The 17,661-nt window shown below is 50.7% G+C and overlaps 1 protein-coding gene across 4 annotated transcripts in view; it reads right to left on the reverse strand.

Annotated features, from left to right (window-relative positions):
* The window catches only part of FAR1 (fatty acyl-CoA reductase 1), a 175,196-nt gene that overhangs the window by 71,481 nt on the left and 86,054 nt on the right, over nucleotides 1-17,661 (reverse strand). For all 4 annotated transcript variants that reach the window (XM_030200956.1, XM_030200957.1, XM_030200954.1 and 1 more), the window contains exon 4: nucleotides 11,655-11,834. In XM_030200956.1, coding sequence (XP_030056816.1) covers nucleotides 11,655-11,834 — 180 coding nt within the window. The remainder of the gene's footprint in view (nucleotides 1-11,654; nucleotides 11,835-17,661) is intronic.

Consider the following 17,661-nt stretch of genomic DNA (forward strand, 5'->3'; position numbering starts at 1 on the left):
CTCTTTGGTTTTGATTAAGTCACGTTGCTAATAATTTTTGCTTTACCAAGCTATGCTTGTGTAAGTTCTAGACAATGAATTAAAAAAAAGAAATCAGACACCACCTTATAATCTTACTCTTTGGCAATACCATTCCTTAAAGCAAGGTAAAATTATGCCATACCTGCTGATAATTTTCGTTCCTTTAGTAGCAGCAGATGAATCCAAGAACTGGTGGGTTGTGTCCATCTACCAGCAGGTGGAGATAGAGATTACAAAGCTGAAGGCAGTGATACCAGACGGCCAGCTCCACCTTCACCTCTGTACATGTCTCATCACCAAGCAGAATCACCAAGCAGAATCAGACAAGAAACCAGGAAGCCTTCCTCACCAACCATACAACAGAAACATGTCATCTGACTTAAGAGAAACCACGACTGCGATGGAGTCCTCTTCAATGGTTTCTATTCTCTTTCCTCTTCTTTTTTTTTTTGGAAACTAAAGACCAGAACATATAGGCAAAACAAGCGCGGCTGACAAAGGGCAGGATCCTGGATTCATCTACTGCTACTAAAGGAAAGAAAATTATCAGCAGGTAAGGCATAATTTTACCTTCCTTAGTGTATGCAGCAGATAAATCCAAGGACTGGTGGGATGTACAAAAGCAACCCCTAAGTAGGGTGGGAAGTTGCCGCTCCCTGAGACAGAACCGCCGCTGCAAAGGCAGCATCTGAATAGTGAAAGCACACCCGTTCTGCCCAAGAAATAGATAGCAAACTCGTGAAATGAGCCTGGAATGCCACTGGCGGAATGCAACCTTTCCAAAAAATCCACAAATTATCTGCAATCCAACGAGAAAAACAAAATCAGATCAGACCAGAGGCCGCCGTCCCACAGCAAGAACCAGCAACAAAGAGAAGATATGAATGCTGAAAAACATGCAAACTCTGAAAATACCGGAGAGCCCTCTGAACATCCAGAAGATGAAGCGCCATGCTCTCCGTGTGAAAATCCCCCTCCTGAAAGGGAAGAAAGAGGCTGAAAAAAAGAAAGAAAAGTAAAACCACAGCCAAAAAAGAAAGAAGGAACCGAAAGCAAGGTCACTCCAGACTCAGCAAATTGCAGAAAAAACAGCTCGGAATGGCTGCATTAAAAATTCAGACGCTCTGCGTGCCGAAGAATTGGCAACCAAAAACACTGTTTGTAAATTCCTAAGTGAAGCATTCTGCAAAGGAACAAAAGGAGTCCAAAGCAATGCTCGGGAGACAAGGAACCCCAAGCTAGACTCGGAAAATACGAACGAGGTTTCAGGGAGAAGAAGGTCGCAGCAGTGGAGGAGCAAAGCACTCTGCAAGAAATGCACCACCTCCGAGTGCAAGGCCAGGCCAGGCCCTTCTATAACCCATCCTGCAGAAAGAACTCAATCGCTGAGGAACAGGCACCCACAATGAAGACCAAGCGTGGGCCACAACTAGCCTCAAAAAATCCTCAACACCTGAGAAGTGGCAGATGAAGTTCAATGTTGACAAGTGCAAAGTGATGCATGTGGGTAAGAGGAACCCGAATTATAGCTACGTCTTGCAAGGTTCCGCGTTAGGAGTTACGGATCAAGAAAGGGATCTGGGTGTCGTCGTCGATGATACGCTGAAACCTTCTGCTCAGTGTGCTGCTGCGGCTAGGAAAGCGAATAGAATGTTGGGTGTTATTAGGAAGGGTATGGAGTCCAGGTGTGCGGATGTTATAATGCCGTTGTATCGCTCCATGGTGCGACCGCACCTGGAGTATTGTGTTCAGTACTGGTCTCCGTATCTCAAAAAAGATATAGTAGAATTGGAAAAGGTACAGCGAAGGGCGACGAAAATGATAGTGGGGATGGGACGACTTTCCTATGAAGAGAGGCTGAGAAGGCTAGGGCTTTTTAGCTTGGAGAAGAGACGGCTGAGGGGAGATATGATAGAAGTGTATAAAATAATGAGTGGAATGGATTGGGTGGATGTGAAGCGACTGTTCACGCTATCCAAAAATACTAGGACTAGAGGGCATGAGTTGAAGCTACAGTGTGGTAAATTTAAAACGAATCGGAGAAAATTTTTCTTCACCCAACGTGTAATTAGACTCTGGAATTCGTTGCCGGAGAACGTGGTACGGGCGGTTAGCTTGACGGAGTTTAAAAAGGGGTTAGATAGATTCCTAAAGGACAAGTCCATAGACCGCTATTAAATAGACTTGGAAAAATTCCGCATTTTTAGGTATAACTTGTCTGGAATGTTTTTACGTTTGGGGAGCGTGCCAGGTGCCCTTGACCTGGATTGGCCACTGTCGGTGACAGGATGCTGGGCTAGATGGACCTTTGGTCTTTCCCAGTATGGCACTACTTATGTACTTATGAGAATACGCGGTTGCAGTGGACCGTAGACCACATACAAGATCGCAACAGAACAGTAAACATAGCGTCCAAAGAACTCTGTTCCTCAGAGTCGACCTCTCAAAACACCAGGCTGTAAGACCAAAGCGAGAGGGATCATCCACTCAGGAGTGGACCCAGAACGAAGAGCCCAGAGTCATGCGGATCCAAAACAAAAGGCACCACCAGGAGCCTCACTATATCCGCATACCAAGGGCGCCGTGGTTAATCCAGAGCTACCAGAATGACTCAACCCCGGTGGAGAGCGATCCGAAAAGAACTCGGCCGCAGATAGGCCACGGAGGAAACACTATTGAAGAACGTCCTCCAGCCAAGGATGCAACAGAACAACCAGCCCTGCCGAATCGCCCTCTCTCCGATGACAGAAGAAAGAAGGCACCTGGGCGTCCAGCCAGGATGCCATCAGATCTACCTACAGCGCTCTCTACCTGAGGCCATGTTGGAGAAGCACTGGTGCGGAACAACCATTCTGCCAAGACCAGAAGATGGCAGAAAATAGAAGTCACCGTAGGAAAAGCCCGCAAAGTGGACGTAGAAATGGAACAAGAGGTCCTCTGCCCATTACATGGGGGCAACACGCCCTGATGGCCACAGTCTGACTCCGAGTCCCACTCTGTTGAAGAAGCAGCCACCGCCTCATCTTCTCCGACGGCAGAAGCACCGCCTAGCCCGCAACGTGTACTGAAGTGGTAGAAGACGAACAGCACCAAAAGCGGGTCGAGGCGGGGGAGACGGCACAAGAACTGCCTGGCCTGCAATGTGTCCTGAAAGGCTAGAAGACAAACAGCACCAAAAGCAGATCCAGGTGGGAGATCGGCTACACCGTCCCCTGTGCCATCCACCACCCCGGAAACGGAAGGAGGAGGCAAAGAGCTTTCCAGTCCGAGAGACTCGCATCCATGACCACCACCATCCACTGCGGAGGCGCCAGGTCATCCCTTCTACAGGGAGCAATTGCAAAGCCACCAGTTCATGAGCTGGCGTACCAAGAACAGCCACGTAACACAGGAGACCACCCGTCGAGAAGCAAGAGCTGTAGATGTTGTCTGTGAGCACCGTCCACAGCACCATCTCCAAAGTGTCCGCCACAGAGCCCAAGACATGAATGCATAGCCAGGCCCGAGGACTCAGCGCCCTGAGCACACCGCGCACCCAAGTCTGAACCTAGATCCTCCAGTCCTCGGTGAAGAAAAAAAATCGTACCAGAGCTGTCTGGAATGGGACGACGTGGCTCATTTGAAGGGTGAGCACCCAGCTCAAGGATTCCAAGAAGACCCAGGAAGATAAACTCTCGGATCTCATCTAGAGTGAGGTGCACTCTGATGCTGTCCTTGCGGAGAATGCCGCAAAATTCCCAAACCTAGGAAAAGGTGAATGGAGCCACAGCCTTGCCGACAGGCAAAGCCTAGAACTGAACATGAGGGCTCAGAACAGCCAAACAGAGAAACCGCAGATGATGGGGCCAAAGAGGAAAGAAAAGAAATGCTTCCTAATGGAGAAGTGCAGGGAAAATTGAAGTGCAGGCTAAATTGAAGTAGCTCTTAATATAGCTAGCTGTCCAATATAAAGAAAAAGTGCAAAAGTGCAATAAAAGCCTTAGAGACACTGCAACAAACAGCTAGCTAGAGGTGCCAAAGATACAGTGGAAGCTGGAACTGGAATTCAATAGTTTTATCAGTGTCAGAGAGCAAAACTAGAAGAGCAGAGCTGCTGTGGGAAACCACCACAGCTAACCTTTGCCACTGTAGCCTAGTATAAACTGTCCCAGCTATGGAAAGAACTGCTTGTCAAAGCAAGCAATATGAGAGAGGGAAGCAAAATATGCCCCACAGAAAAGGAGCTGAGGGCCACAGTTTCTAATATGATGCACAAACCAGCATTAAACCTGTGACCTTCCAGAAAAAGAAAACTATTTTGCTGAAGCTACTGCACCTGGAGCAAAGCCCCCATGACAACAGCACTGAAGTTTCATGGTTACCATGGAGCACTAGCCCCAGAAAATAACAATATGTAACATTTCCCAAAGAAAGGTGGAGCCAAAGGCACTAAGCCTAGAAACCCCCACTTGTAAAGGAGCAAAAGGTGCAGAATAAAATAAGAAAGCCTACTGCACCTGGCATTCCCAGGCAGTCTCCCATCCAAGTAGAAACCAGCCAGGCCCAACCCAAAGAAGCCCCCAGTGGCTGACGTGCATCCCAAAAATAACAAGGCACATCACAGAACCATCAGATTCCTTCTGGAAAGCTTAGCACTCTAGAACCCACCTGCCCGAGATGGGCAGAAAAACTCCCCCAATCACGAAAAGGGCTACTGAGGTCAAGCTCTCTTAAGAAGAAAGGTTCAACTTAAGGGTCCCAGAGCAGAGGAGATCCTGCTCAGAAGATATAGAAGGTAAAATTATGTATCATACCTGATAATTTTCTTTCCATTAATCATAGCTGATCAATCCATAGACTGGTGGGTTGTGTCCATCTACCAGCAGGTGGAGATAGAGAGCAAACTTTTGCCTCCCTATATGTGGTCATGTGCTGCCGGAAACTCCTCAGTATGTCGATATCAAAGCTCCATCCGCAGGACTCAGCACTTAGAGAATTACACCCACGAAGGGACACTCTGCCCAGCTCACCACCGCCGAAACGGGGGAGGGGAATTAACCCAGCTCATCCCCACACAAGTGGGGGAGGGGAATCCGTCCAGCTCATCCCCGCGGAGCGGGGGAGGGACACCACCCCGCCGATGCGGGGGGATCTGGCTTATCCTGCAACCGCAACCGCGGGAGGAGCTGACTGACCCTAACACCGCCGAAGCAGGAGGGGTACAAAGCTGCCCTACAGCCGCACGAAGCGGGAGGGAGTGCCGGCAGAATTTAAATCTCAATCCAGCCCCGTAAAACGGAGGGGAGAGGAATGCAGCAGCTCACTGTAACACAAACTCGTCTCAACTCTTGAAGAATCCAAGTGAAAGAAGAACTTGAACACGAAGTCCTCCTGAAGTAACTGAAGGCTAAACTTGAACCTAAAATTCAACCAGAATATAAACAGTACAGATATCTGGGAGGGGCTATGGATTGATCAGCTATGATTAATGGAAAGAAAATTATCAGGTATGATACATAATTTTACCTTCCATATCATCAAGCTGATCAATCCATAGACTGGTGGGATGTACCGAAGCAGTACTCACCCAGGGCGGGACATAGAAATCCCTGACCGCAACACTGAAGCTCCAAACCGGGCCTCCGCCCGAGCAGCCACAGTCAAGCGGTAATGCCTGGCAAAGGTATGGGCCTTCCCCGCGGCCACCTAAGCCGCTGCAATGGCTTCCTTGCCCATCTTGCCACTGTAGGCTTAGAAGCCTGCAGACCCTTACGAGGACTTGTAAACAGGACAAACAGATGATCCGATTTCCGGAAATCATTGGTCACTTCCAAGTATCTGATGATGACTCGTCTCACATCCAGAAATTGGGAGCAGAGTATTCCTCTGGGTAGACCTCCCTACGAAAGGAAGGGAGACAGAGCTGCTGAATCACATGGAAGCGAAAAACAATCTTGGGCAGGAAGGAAGGCACTGTGCGAATAGTCACTCCTGCCTCAGTGAACTGCAGAAAAAGCTCTCGACATGAGAGTGCCTGGAGCTCGGAAACTCTTCTGGCTGAAGTGATAGCCACCAAAAAGACTGCTTTCAACGTCAGGTCTTTCAGAGATGCCCTCGACAAGGGTTCAAAAGGCGGCTTCTGCAATGCTCTTAGCACCAGGTTGAGATTCCACGCAGGCACCACTGAGTGCAGAGGAGGGCGCAGGTGATTAACTCCCTTGAGAAAGCGCACCACATCTGGCTGCGAAGCCAGGGAAGCACCCTTCAGGCGGCCCCTGAAGCAAGCCAGAAGCCGCTACCTGAACTTTCAGGGAACTGAGCGACAGGCCTTTGTCCAGACCTTCTTGCAGGAACGCCAACACTGAAGAAATTGGAGCAGTGAAGGGAGAAAGTGAGCCTGCTTCACACCACGCTGCAAAGATACGCCAAACCCTGGCGTAAGCAGTAGAAGTAGAGCGCTTCCTCGCTCTCAGCATAGTGGCGATGACCTTGTCTGAGAAGCCCTTCTTTCTCAGACGCTGCCGCTCAATAGCCAGGCCGTAAGACCAAAGGGGGAGGGATCCTCCATCACCACGGGACCCTGATGAAACAGGCCCTGCTCCACTGGCAGCCGCAGAGGATCGCCGACTGAGAGCCTGATCAAGTCCGCATACCAGGGACGTCTGGGCCAATCCGACCCACCAGGATTACCCTGCCGGGATGCTTTGCCACCCGGTCTAGCACCCTGCCCAACATGGGCCAGGGCGGGAACACATAGAGAAGCATCTACTCCCAGGATCGAGGGTCCCGTCCTCTGCTGAAAAAGCGCGGCACTTGACAATTGGCCGATGACGCCATCAGATCTAGGCTCGGCTGGCCCCAGCGCTTCGTGATGCCCAAGAACGCCTGAGCAGATAGCTGCCACTCTCCGGGCTCCAAGGTATGGCGACTGAGAAAGTCCGCCTTGACATTCATGACTCCGGCAATGTGGGCCGTTGACAGCTGTTCCAGGTTCGCTTCCGCCCACTGGCATAGATTCATGGCCTCCTTGGCTAGAGGGGCGCTCTTGGTACCTCCCTGGTGGTTGACATAGGCCACAGCCGTGGCATTGTCCGACAGGACCCGTACAGGCTTCAACACCAGTACCGGGATGAACTCCAACAACACCAACCGAATGGCTCTGAGTTCCAGGAGGTTGATAAACCACTTGCCTCTGCAGGAGACCAGAGCCCCTGCGCTGTCCTTCCCAAGCAGTGGGCTCCCCAGCCCATCAAAGAGGCGTCTGTCGTGACGACAATCCACTCCGGGGTCACCAGAGGCATTCCTGCAGACAACTTGTCTGTCTGCGTCCACCAGCTCAGCGCCTTGCGCACTGCTGGGTCCAAGGGAAGGCGCACAGCATAATCCTCCGACATCGGAGTCCAGCGCAGCAGCAGAGATTGTTGTAGTGGTCTCATATGAGCCCTGGCCCAGGGCACTACTTCCATCGTGGCCGTCATAGAGCCCAACAGCTGCACGTAGTCCCAAGCCTGAATAGGAGAGGCTACTAGGAACTAGTTCACCTGAGCCTGAAACTTGACAATCCGATTGTCTGGCAGGAACACTCTGCCCACTTGGGTGTCGAATCGAACTCCCAGATACTCCAGGGACTGAGTCGGGCGCAGCTGGCTTTACTCCCAGTTGATGATCCACCCCAGGGAGCTCAAAAGAGCAACCACCCGGTTCACAGCTTTGCCGCACTCTGCATAAGAGGGGGCTTGGATCAACCAGTCGTCCAGATAAGGATGGACTTGAACTCCTTCCTTCCTCAGGAAGGCCGCGATGACCACCATTACTTTGGAGAAGGTCCGCGGAGCAGTAGCCAACCCGAACGGGAGGGCTCTGAACTGGAAGTGTCGGCCCAGTACTGCAAAACGCAGAAAGCGTTGATGAGGAGGCCAGATGGGAATATGCAAGTACGCTTCCTTGATGTCCAAGGATGCCAGGAACTCTCCTGCCTTCACTGCCGCTATAACAGAGCGGAGGGTCTCCATGCGAAAGTGCCGAACTTTCAAGGCCCAATTGACCCCTTTGAGGTCGAGGATAGGCCGTATAGAACCTCCTTTCTTTGGTATCACAAAGAAAAAGGAGTAACATCCCTTGCTAAGCTGATTTTCTGGCACCGGAACGACCGCCCCCAGGCGGATCAGATTGTTCAAGGTCTGCTGCACTACCACAGCTTTGACCGGAGACTTGCAGGGAGAGAGTACAAACCCGTCTTTTAAGGGTCGGCAGAACTCTAGCTTGTAGCCGTCTCTGATGACTTCCAGCACCCAAGCGTCTGAAGTTATTGTGGTCCACTCGCCCATAAACGAGGACAGCCGTCCTCCAATCTGCACTGGGGCGTGGACCAAGGCCCCGTCATTGGGTACGAGACCCTGGGGGAGGACCGGAGGGAGCACCTCCGGGACGGCGGTCTCTGCGAAAGGAATGCTGCTTGGGGGAGAAGTTCTTCTTGAAGGAAGAGGGAGCAGAGGAGCCCGACCTGCCCGGGCGGTACCGACGGGCTTCCTGAAACCGTCCTCTGGAGGTACCAGGGCGAGTACTAGCCCGAACCCTGACCTCTGGTAACTTCTTGCCCTTAGACGTGCCGAGATCGGTCACGATTTTGTCCAGCTCGACCCCAAAGAGCAGCTTGCCTTTAAAAGGCAATCTAGCCAGGCGGGATTTAGAGGCGGGGTCAGCAGACCAATGTTTCAGCCAAAGCCACCGCTGCGCAGAGATTGTCTGAGCCATGCCTTTCGCTGAGGCCCTCAAGACATCATACAGCAAGTCTGCCAAATAGGCTAAGCCCGATTCCAGGGCCGGCCAATCAGCCCTCAAGGAAAGATCCGAGGGGAAAGCCCGCTGCACCATAGTCAGGCACGCCCTGGCCACATAGGAGCCGCAAATTGAGGCCTGCAAACTTAAAGCAGCTGCCTCAAAGGACGATCTTAAGGCCGCCTCCAATCTTCTGTCTTGGGCGTCCTTTAGGGCCGTGCCACCTTCCACCGGCAACGCCGTTTTCTTAGTCACCGCAGTGATTAAAGAATCCACGGTAGGCCACAGATAGGCCTCACGTTCACTTTCAGTCAAAGGATAGAGGCGGGACATAGCCCTAGCCACTTTAAGGCTCACTTCCGGGACATCCCATTGAGCCGCAATTAAGGTGTGCATGGCATCATGCACGTGGAAGGTTCTAGGCGGGCGCTTCGTCCCCAGCATAATGGCAGAGCCAACAGGGGCTGAGGGAGAGACGTCCTCCGGAGAGGAAATCTTCAAAGTGTCCATGGCCTGTACCAACAGGTTGGACAAATCCTCTGAGCTAAAAAGCCACGCTGCAGAGGGGTCATCCGCTCCATCCGAGCGGGGATCCGTCTCCTCCAAGGAATCCGCAAAGGACCGTTGGTAGACCTCAGATACGCTGCCCTCATCTACATCGGAGGAGACAAAGTCCTCCAAGGCCTGGGAATCAACCTGAGGGCGTTTACCTCTGGGAACCTCAACCTCTTTACCAGACGAGGGAGCAGGGGCAGCGTTTTGCATAAGGAAGGCCTGATGCAGCAGCAAAACAAACTCGGGGGAGAAACCCCCCAGACTGTGTACTTCCGCAGCCTGGGCAACAGCCCTAGACGCACCCTCAACCGGCGCTCGCAAGAGCGGGGGAGTGACATGCTGCGCATCCAAAATGGCGTCCGGCGCGACACTCCGCGAAGGAGCCGCGCGGGAAGAATGGCGCTTAACTTTAGCCGCTTTTGTGCCGTCGCCCAAATTAAGGGCGTTCATGGCATTAATGTCTCCAACCTCAAGGGCGGCCCAAGAAGAAGCCGTCCGAGCCGCGTGGCCGGCCAAGATGGCGGAGGCGAGGAGCGGGGGATGGGCGTTTATGGCGGGAAAAATCGCCACGCCGGAGGAAGGACCGGGACATTCATCGGCCACGAAACTGTCACCCAACAAGGGCGAATCAGGCTTTAAGACCCCCGCATCCCCTCTAGAAGCGCCCAAGCGATCAGGGGAGCGACTCTTTACGCCCTCGCCCTCCGACGCCATATGCCACGTGGAGATAAATCGGGGAACCCCCTGCCCGCTATAAAAAGGTAAAAATTACCTGCTGTCCGCTCCGAGCTGTAACGACCTGGTGTCCCAGTGAGTAGCTGCAATAAACGTTTAAATAAACGTCGAAATAAACGCCTTTAAAAAAAAAAAAAAAATTTTTTTTGAACGTCTTTAAACGGAGCCAGCGGGAGGGGGGAGAAAAGGAGGGACCTGGCGCCACCAGGTTTGCACTTGCTCAAGAAGAGCCCTCAACCCCAGGCACTCAACAAAACCTAAAAATTAGGCTTGGAGGCCTAGCCAGAGCTGCTGCTGTGTGTGACCACCACCTGCTGAGATAGAGAACATACTGGGGAGTTTCCGGCAGCACATGACCACATATAGGGAGGCAAAAGTTTGCTCTCTATCTCCACCTGCTGGTAGATGGACACAACCCACCAGTCTATGGATTGATCAGCTTGATGATATGGAAACAGCTTAAAGTAATTCTGTTCTTTCCTTGGATCCATTTGCATAGTGGGGGCAGTTTGAGAAAAATTTGTACCACTGTCCCAGCTGCATGCAAACAGTTTCTGACTCAACAGTGATTTTGGTAAAGGACACCAAAGGCTGGAGAAAATAAAGGGGAAATCCCCTGGACCAGCAGTCGCTAATGGAACGCAAGGTCCTTTAGGAGAAGCCGCCCCTCCCCCCTGCCCACATCAAGGTCGCAGGGCGGGAAATGATCAGAGCTGATATCAGGAGAAAATAGAGGGCCACGCCAGCAAAAAAGTGCGCATTCCTGCCATTTTAGTGCGGGAAAAGGCTGCTCGGGGAAGGGGAACTTCAGCACTTCCCTCCCCAGCATTCAAATATACCACCACACAGAATCCCGCTGCACAGCATCTGCTACCGCTGCGGGAACAGCTTTCAAACGCCAGCGTCTCCATATTAAGCATGGTACCCCCCGCGCCGAAAGAGAAAGGCAGGGACTCACTGAACAGCAGGTGTCTCCGGAGGAGAAGCAGAGTCCCACAAACGCAGCAGCCTGCTGCCTAAGCGGCACACAGACCGAAAGCACAGCACTAAGACAGGGAAACCCTGTACTGCTCGGTCCTGTCAGAAATCTTCTGTTTCTTCTACCAAATGAAGGCAAAGGAGCTCTCTTGGTTTGTTTGTTTTTTTTTTTTTTTTACTGGTGAGGAAGGCTAGAGCTCTAAAGACCGGGAGACATGGGGGGAAAGGGTGAAGCAGGGACCCAGAAGACTGAGTATGCCCCCAAAGTCGGCACCACCAGCCAGACACCCCTAAACTCAACTGGCCCACAGGACCCAGGAGTATCCCCCAACAGGACAAATCCAGGAGCTGCTGAAGCGCCGTCCACCACCTGCTGGAGATAGTGATGTACTGAGGTGAAGGAGGAGCTGGCTGTCTGGTATCACTGCCTTCAGCTTTGTAATCGCTATCTCCACCTGCTGGTAGATGGACACAACCCACCAGTTCTTGGATTCATCTGCTGCATACGCTAAGGAAGATCCACATTTAACCTTGTTTTGACAGTTGGTTACATCTGCTGAAAGTCCCAGACAGATACAGAATTAATGATATGAAATCAAAACACTTACTCCAAAGCTTCAATCAGTTTCCTAGGGTCCAGGGGTGGAGGATAAATAATTTCTTCAATGTGCTTTCGGTTGCAGTTGGCATATGCTGTCGACACATGAATGAACACTTCCAGCTTCTTCATTTTCTGGGCTAAGGAAAGGAGTTCCCGAGTTGCGATGACATTCAGCTGCATAGCATCTCTGTTGGTAAATAATTATAAATATAAATTTAAGTATTTGAGATTAAAGTATTGTAGCACAAACGGTGCACAAACTAGCTAATGTATACACAGAAATCTTCACAAGAATATACAGTATGTAGCAGAACAGCAAAGATGACTCAAGAATATGTAGATGATGCTTCAGATGATTTAACAGTTTATTGTAGGACAAATGAGACTCGACACAGCTGTGTTTCAGCCAACTCGGGAGTTTAGCAGCTCATATTAGTTTCCACTTGCCTCAATGCATGGAGCGTACCTACTTATTCTTGAGTCATCCTCGCTGTTCTGCTACATACTGCACAAACTAGCTAGACATACCTGCATATCACTATGTAGTAACAATGCTGTATTGTACAAATCGTTTACTAACTCTGGAAAAATTCAACAGAAAGATATATAAATAACTACTATTCTAAGAGCATTTTTAAAGAGAAGATGGGTCCTTGTTGTCTTATGAGGATCTCTGAGAAAAGCTTCAAATTCCACTAGGGGGATCAGTATGCCTATGTGCAACCACCCCATTATATTAGATTATTAGATCCTCCTCCAGCTCTTGGTGTTTGTATAAGACATAACTTGGAGGAACTGTTAGGTACTGAACAACTGGATAGGGGACTAGTTTCTTTCTATCATAAGACGCAGTATAATGTAATTCCTCCAAAGGATTTTGGACAACTTTTGGGCAATGGGAGCTAGATCTGGAATTGGATTTATATGCTCTTAATCTTAAAACCCTCATTAAGTAAACCCCTAAGGCCTGCACAGGGGAGTTACAGGAGTGCCAATTTGGATGAATTCATAGAACCTATTGCTCTCAAACACAAGCATTCAGAACTGGTTTTCAACAGACTTCTATACGCTGTGTCTTATGGAAAGCAGTTTTATTTCAAGGATGTTGCAGGTGGGATGGTATTATGATCCTGGATTGTTTGGTTTCCCGAAATTGGGCCTACCCCGCCCCACCTAGATATGCATCCTTTGTGGTGAGAGCAACAATAGCAACGAAACAGGTCATTTTATCTGAATGGCTCTCGTATAATTCTTTTGATGAGACTGGAGCGAATGGGTATCCGAGATTTTGCTTCTACTGCTGGTGACAGATTTCAGATGTGTTGGAGCCCATTCTGGAACACACTGACTCCAACTGCTCGAAACAGGCTGCTCAATATGTAATGGTCCTTATAGTTAAATTTCATCAGACTATGTACTGCTTTCTGCACATAATATTTGAAGGGAGGGAGGGTTAGGTAGGGAGGGGCTTCCTTGTGGTAATGGGAAAATTAGGTTCTTACCTTGATAATTTTCTTTCCTTTAGTCACAGCAGATGAATCCATTAACTGATGGATTGTATCCGCCTACCAGCAGGTGGAGATAGAGAACACTGAAAGCACATGGTGTTCCTGGACACCCAGCCCCCCTCTGCCTTCAGTACATGAAATTTCCAAAGCAGAGTGAATAAGAAAGGCAAAATAACAAACTTTCCTCACAGAGAACAAACGCCCCAGAACCGGAGCAATAACCAAACAAAGGAGGGACGTTATCAACCTCCTGCAATAAAAACAGCATGTAGTAACTCTGATAGCTTGTCTTCAAGTACTCCTGATGAGGCACAATGTCTGTATGCAACATCTGTACAAAAACTAAAGTCAGACAGGGAGGGATCATGGATTCATCTGCTGTGACTGAAGGAAAGAAAATTATCAAGGTAAGAACCTAATTTTCCCTTCCTTGTCATCAACAGCAGATGAATCCATTATCTGATGGGATGTACCAAAGCATTCCCTAAGTAGAGTGGGTACAGGCAACTCCGCGAACAAAGCACTTGCGCTCCAAAATGCGCATCCTGCCGCGCTGCCACATCCAGCCTGTAATGCCGCACGAAAGAGAGCTGAGAAGCCCATTTAGCCGCACGACAGATCTCTTGAACAGAAAAGACACCCGCTTCAGCACACGAAGAGGACACTGCCCTTGTAGAGTGCGCTTTAAACGCTTCAGGCGGCAACCGCCCTGAAAGCAGATAAGCAGAAAAAATGAGTTCCTTAAGCCAGCAGGCTATAGTGGCCTTAGATGCCGAAAACCCCCCGTCGGGGACCTGCCAACAGAACAAATAAATGATCAGAATTCCAAAACTCATTTGACATCTGCGGATACTGCCACAGAGCCCTGTGGACATCCAAAAGGCGCAATTGCCCAAAGAAGTCCGGAAACTCCTCCTTACAAAAGAAAGGAAGAAAAATGGGATGGTTCAGGTGAAAAGCTGAAACCACCTTAGGCAGAAAGGAAGGCACCGTACGAACAGTTACCCCAGATTCTGAGAACCGTAGAAAAGGATCCCAACAGGAAAGAGCCTGAAGCTCAGACAGTCTTCTTGCCGACGTCATTGCTACTAAAAAAACTGTCTTGAGAGTTACATCCTTCTCAGAAGCCCGTTTAAGAGGCTTAAACGGAGATCGCTGGAGCACCTTCAACACGAGCCCCAGGTTCCAAGCCGGACAGGGCGACCACAAAGGAGGATGGAGACGAAGTGCTCCTCTGAGAAATCGGACAATATCCGGATGAGCAGCGAGGGACAAGCCGGAGACTTTCCTCCAGAAGCAGGCCAACGCTGCCACTTGAACTCGAAGGGAATTGTAGGCCAGGCCCTTTTGCAGGAAGTCCTGCAAAAAAAAAAGTCCAGCAAAAGCGAGACTGTCGTCAGAGTTGGCGAGATAGACTTTGGAGTACACCATGCCTCAAAAGCGCGCCAGACCCAAGAGCGAATGCTACATACCTGTAGAAGGTATTCTCCGAGGACAGCAGGCTGATTGTTCTTACTGATGGGTGACATCCATGGCAGCCCCTCCAATCGGAAACTTCACTAGCAAAGGCCTTTGGCAGTCCTCGCGTCGCCCATGCGCACCGCGCATGCGCGGCCGTCTTCCCGCCCGAACCGGCTCGTGTTCGTCAGTCCCGTATGTAGCAAGACAAACACAAGGGAAGACACAACTCCAAAGGGGAGGCGGGCGGGTTTGTGAGAACAATCAGCCTGCTGTCCTCGGAGAATACCTTCTATAGGTATGTAGCATTCGCTTTCTCCGAGGACAAGCAGGCTGCTTGTTCTCATTGATAGGGTATCTCTAGCCCCCAGGCTCACTCAAAACAACAAACATGGTCAATTGGGCCTCGCAGGGGTGGAGTTGGATTCTAAACCCCGAACAGATTCTGAAGCACTGACTGCCCAAACCGACTGTCGCGTCGGGTATCCTGCTGCAGGCAGTAATGAGATGTGAATGTGTGGACAGATGACCACGTCGCAGCTTTGCAGATCTCTTCAATCATGGCTGACTTCAAGTGGGCCACTGATGCAGCCATGGCTCTAACATTGTGAGCCGTGACATGACCCTCAAGAGCCAGCCCAGCCTGGGCGTAAGTGAAGGAAATGCAATCTGCTAGCCAATTGGATATGGTGCGTTTCCCCACAGCCACTCCCCTCCTGTTGGGATCAAAAGAAAAACAATTGGGCGGACTGTCTGTTGGGCTGTGTCCGCTCCAGATAGAAGGCCAATGCTCTTTTGCAGTCCAATGTGTGCAGCTGACGTTCAGCAGGGCAGGAATGAGGACGGGGAAAAAATGTTGGCAAGACAATTGACTGGTTCAGATGGAACTCTGACACTACCTTCGGCAAGAACTTAGGGTGAGTCGGAGGACTACTCTATTATGATGAAATTTGGTGTAAGGGGCCTGGGCTACCAGGGCCTGAAGCTCACTGAATCTACGAGCTGAAGTAACTGCCACCAAGAAAATGACCTTCCAGGTCAAGTACTTCAGATGGCAGGAGTTCAGTGGCTCAAAAGGAGGTTTCATCAGCTGGGTGAGAACGACATTGAGATCCCATGACACTGTAGGAGGTTTGACGGGGGGCTTTGACAAAAGCAAACCTCTCATGAAGCGAACAACTAAAGGCTGTCCTGAGATCGGCTTACCTTCCACACGGTAATGGTGTGCACTGATTGCGCTAAGGTGAACCCTTACAGAGTTGGTCTTGAGACCAGACTCAGACAAGTGCAGAAGGTAGTCAAGCAGGATCTGTGTAGGACAACAGCGAGGATCTAAGGCCCTGCTGTCACACCAGACGGCAAACCTCCTCCATAAAAAGAAGTAACTCCTCTTAGTGGAATCTTTTCTGGAAGCAAGCAAGATACGGGAGACACCCTCTGACAGACCCAAAGAGGCAAAGTCTACGCTCTCAACATCCAGGCCATGAGAGCCAGAGACTGGAGGTTGGGATGCAGAAGCGCCCCTTCGTCCTGTGTGATGAGGGTCGGAAAACACTCCAATCTCCACGGTTCTTCGGAGGACAACTCCAGAAGAAGAGGGAACCAGATCTGACACAGCCAAAAAGGAGCAATCAGAATCATGGTGCCTCGGTCTTGCTTGAGTTTCAACAAAGTCTTCCCCACCAGAGGTATGGGAGGATAAGCATACAGCAGGCCTTCCCCCCAATCCAGTAGGAAGGCATCCGATGCCAGTCTGCCGTGGGCCTGAAGTCTGGAACAGAACTGAGGGACCTTGTGGTTGGCTCGAGATGCAAAGAGATCTACCACACCTGGAAGATCTGGCGCACTACTCTGGAGTTGAGCAACCACTCGTGAGGTTGCATAATCCTGCTCAACCTGTCGACCAGACTGTTGTTTACACCTGCCAGATATGTGGCTTGGAGCCACATGCCGTAACGGCGAGCCCAGAGCCACATGCTGACGGCTTCCTGACACAGGGGGCGAGATCCGGTGCCCCCCTGCTTGTTGATATAATACATGGCAACCTGGTTGTCTGTCTGAATTTGGATAATTTGATGGGACAGCCGATCTCTGAAAGCCTTCAGAGCGTTCCAGACAGCTCGTAACTCCAGGAGAGTGATCTGCAGATCGCATTCCTGGAGGGACCAGCTTCCCTGGGTGTGAAGCCCATCGATATGAGCTCCCCACCCCAGGAGAGACGCATCCGTAGTCAGCACTTTTTGTGGCTGAGGAATTTGGAAAGGGCGTCCCAGAGTCAAATTGGACCAAATCGTCCACCAATACAGGGATTTGAGAAAACTCGTGGACAGGTGGATCACGTCTTCTAGATCCCCAGCAGCTTGAAACCACTGGGAAGCTAGGGTCCATTGAGCAGATCGCATGTGAAGGCAGGCCATGGGAGTCACATGAATTGTGGAGGCCATGTGGCCCAACAATCTCAACATCTGCCGAGCTGTGATCTGCTGGGACGCTCGCACCCGAGAGACGAGGGACAACAAGTTGTTGGCTCTCGTCTCTGGGAGATAGGCACGAGCCGTCCAAGAACCCAGCAGAGCTCCTATGAATTCGAGTCTTTGCACTGGGAGAAGGTGGGACTTTGGATAATTTATCATAAACCCCAGTAGCTCCAGGAGGCGAATAGTCATCTGCATGGACTGTAGAGCTCCTGCCTCGGATGTGTTCTTCACCAGCCAATCGTCGAGATAGGGGAACACGTGCACTCCCAGCCTGCAAAGCGCCGCTGCTACTACAGCCAGGCACTTCGTGAACACTCTGGGCGCAGAGGCGAGCCCAAAGGGTAGCACACAGTACTGGAAGTGACATGTGCCCAGCTGAAATCGCAGATACTGCCTGTGAGCTGGCAGTATCGGGATGTGCGTGTAGGCGTCCTTCAAGTCCAGAGAGCATAGCCAATCGTTTTCCTGAATCATGGGAAGAAGGGTGCCCAGGGAAAGCATCCTGAACTTTCCTTGACCAGATATTTGTTCAGGGCCCTTAGGTCTAGGATGGGACGCATCCCCCCCGTTT

This window comes from Microcaecilia unicolor, chromosome 4 (assembly GCF_901765095.1).
Source record: "Microcaecilia unicolor chromosome 4, aMicUni1.1, whole genome shotgun sequence".
Taxonomy (NCBI): domain Eukaryota; kingdom Metazoa; phylum Chordata; class Amphibia; order Gymnophiona; family Siphonopidae; genus Microcaecilia; species Microcaecilia unicolor.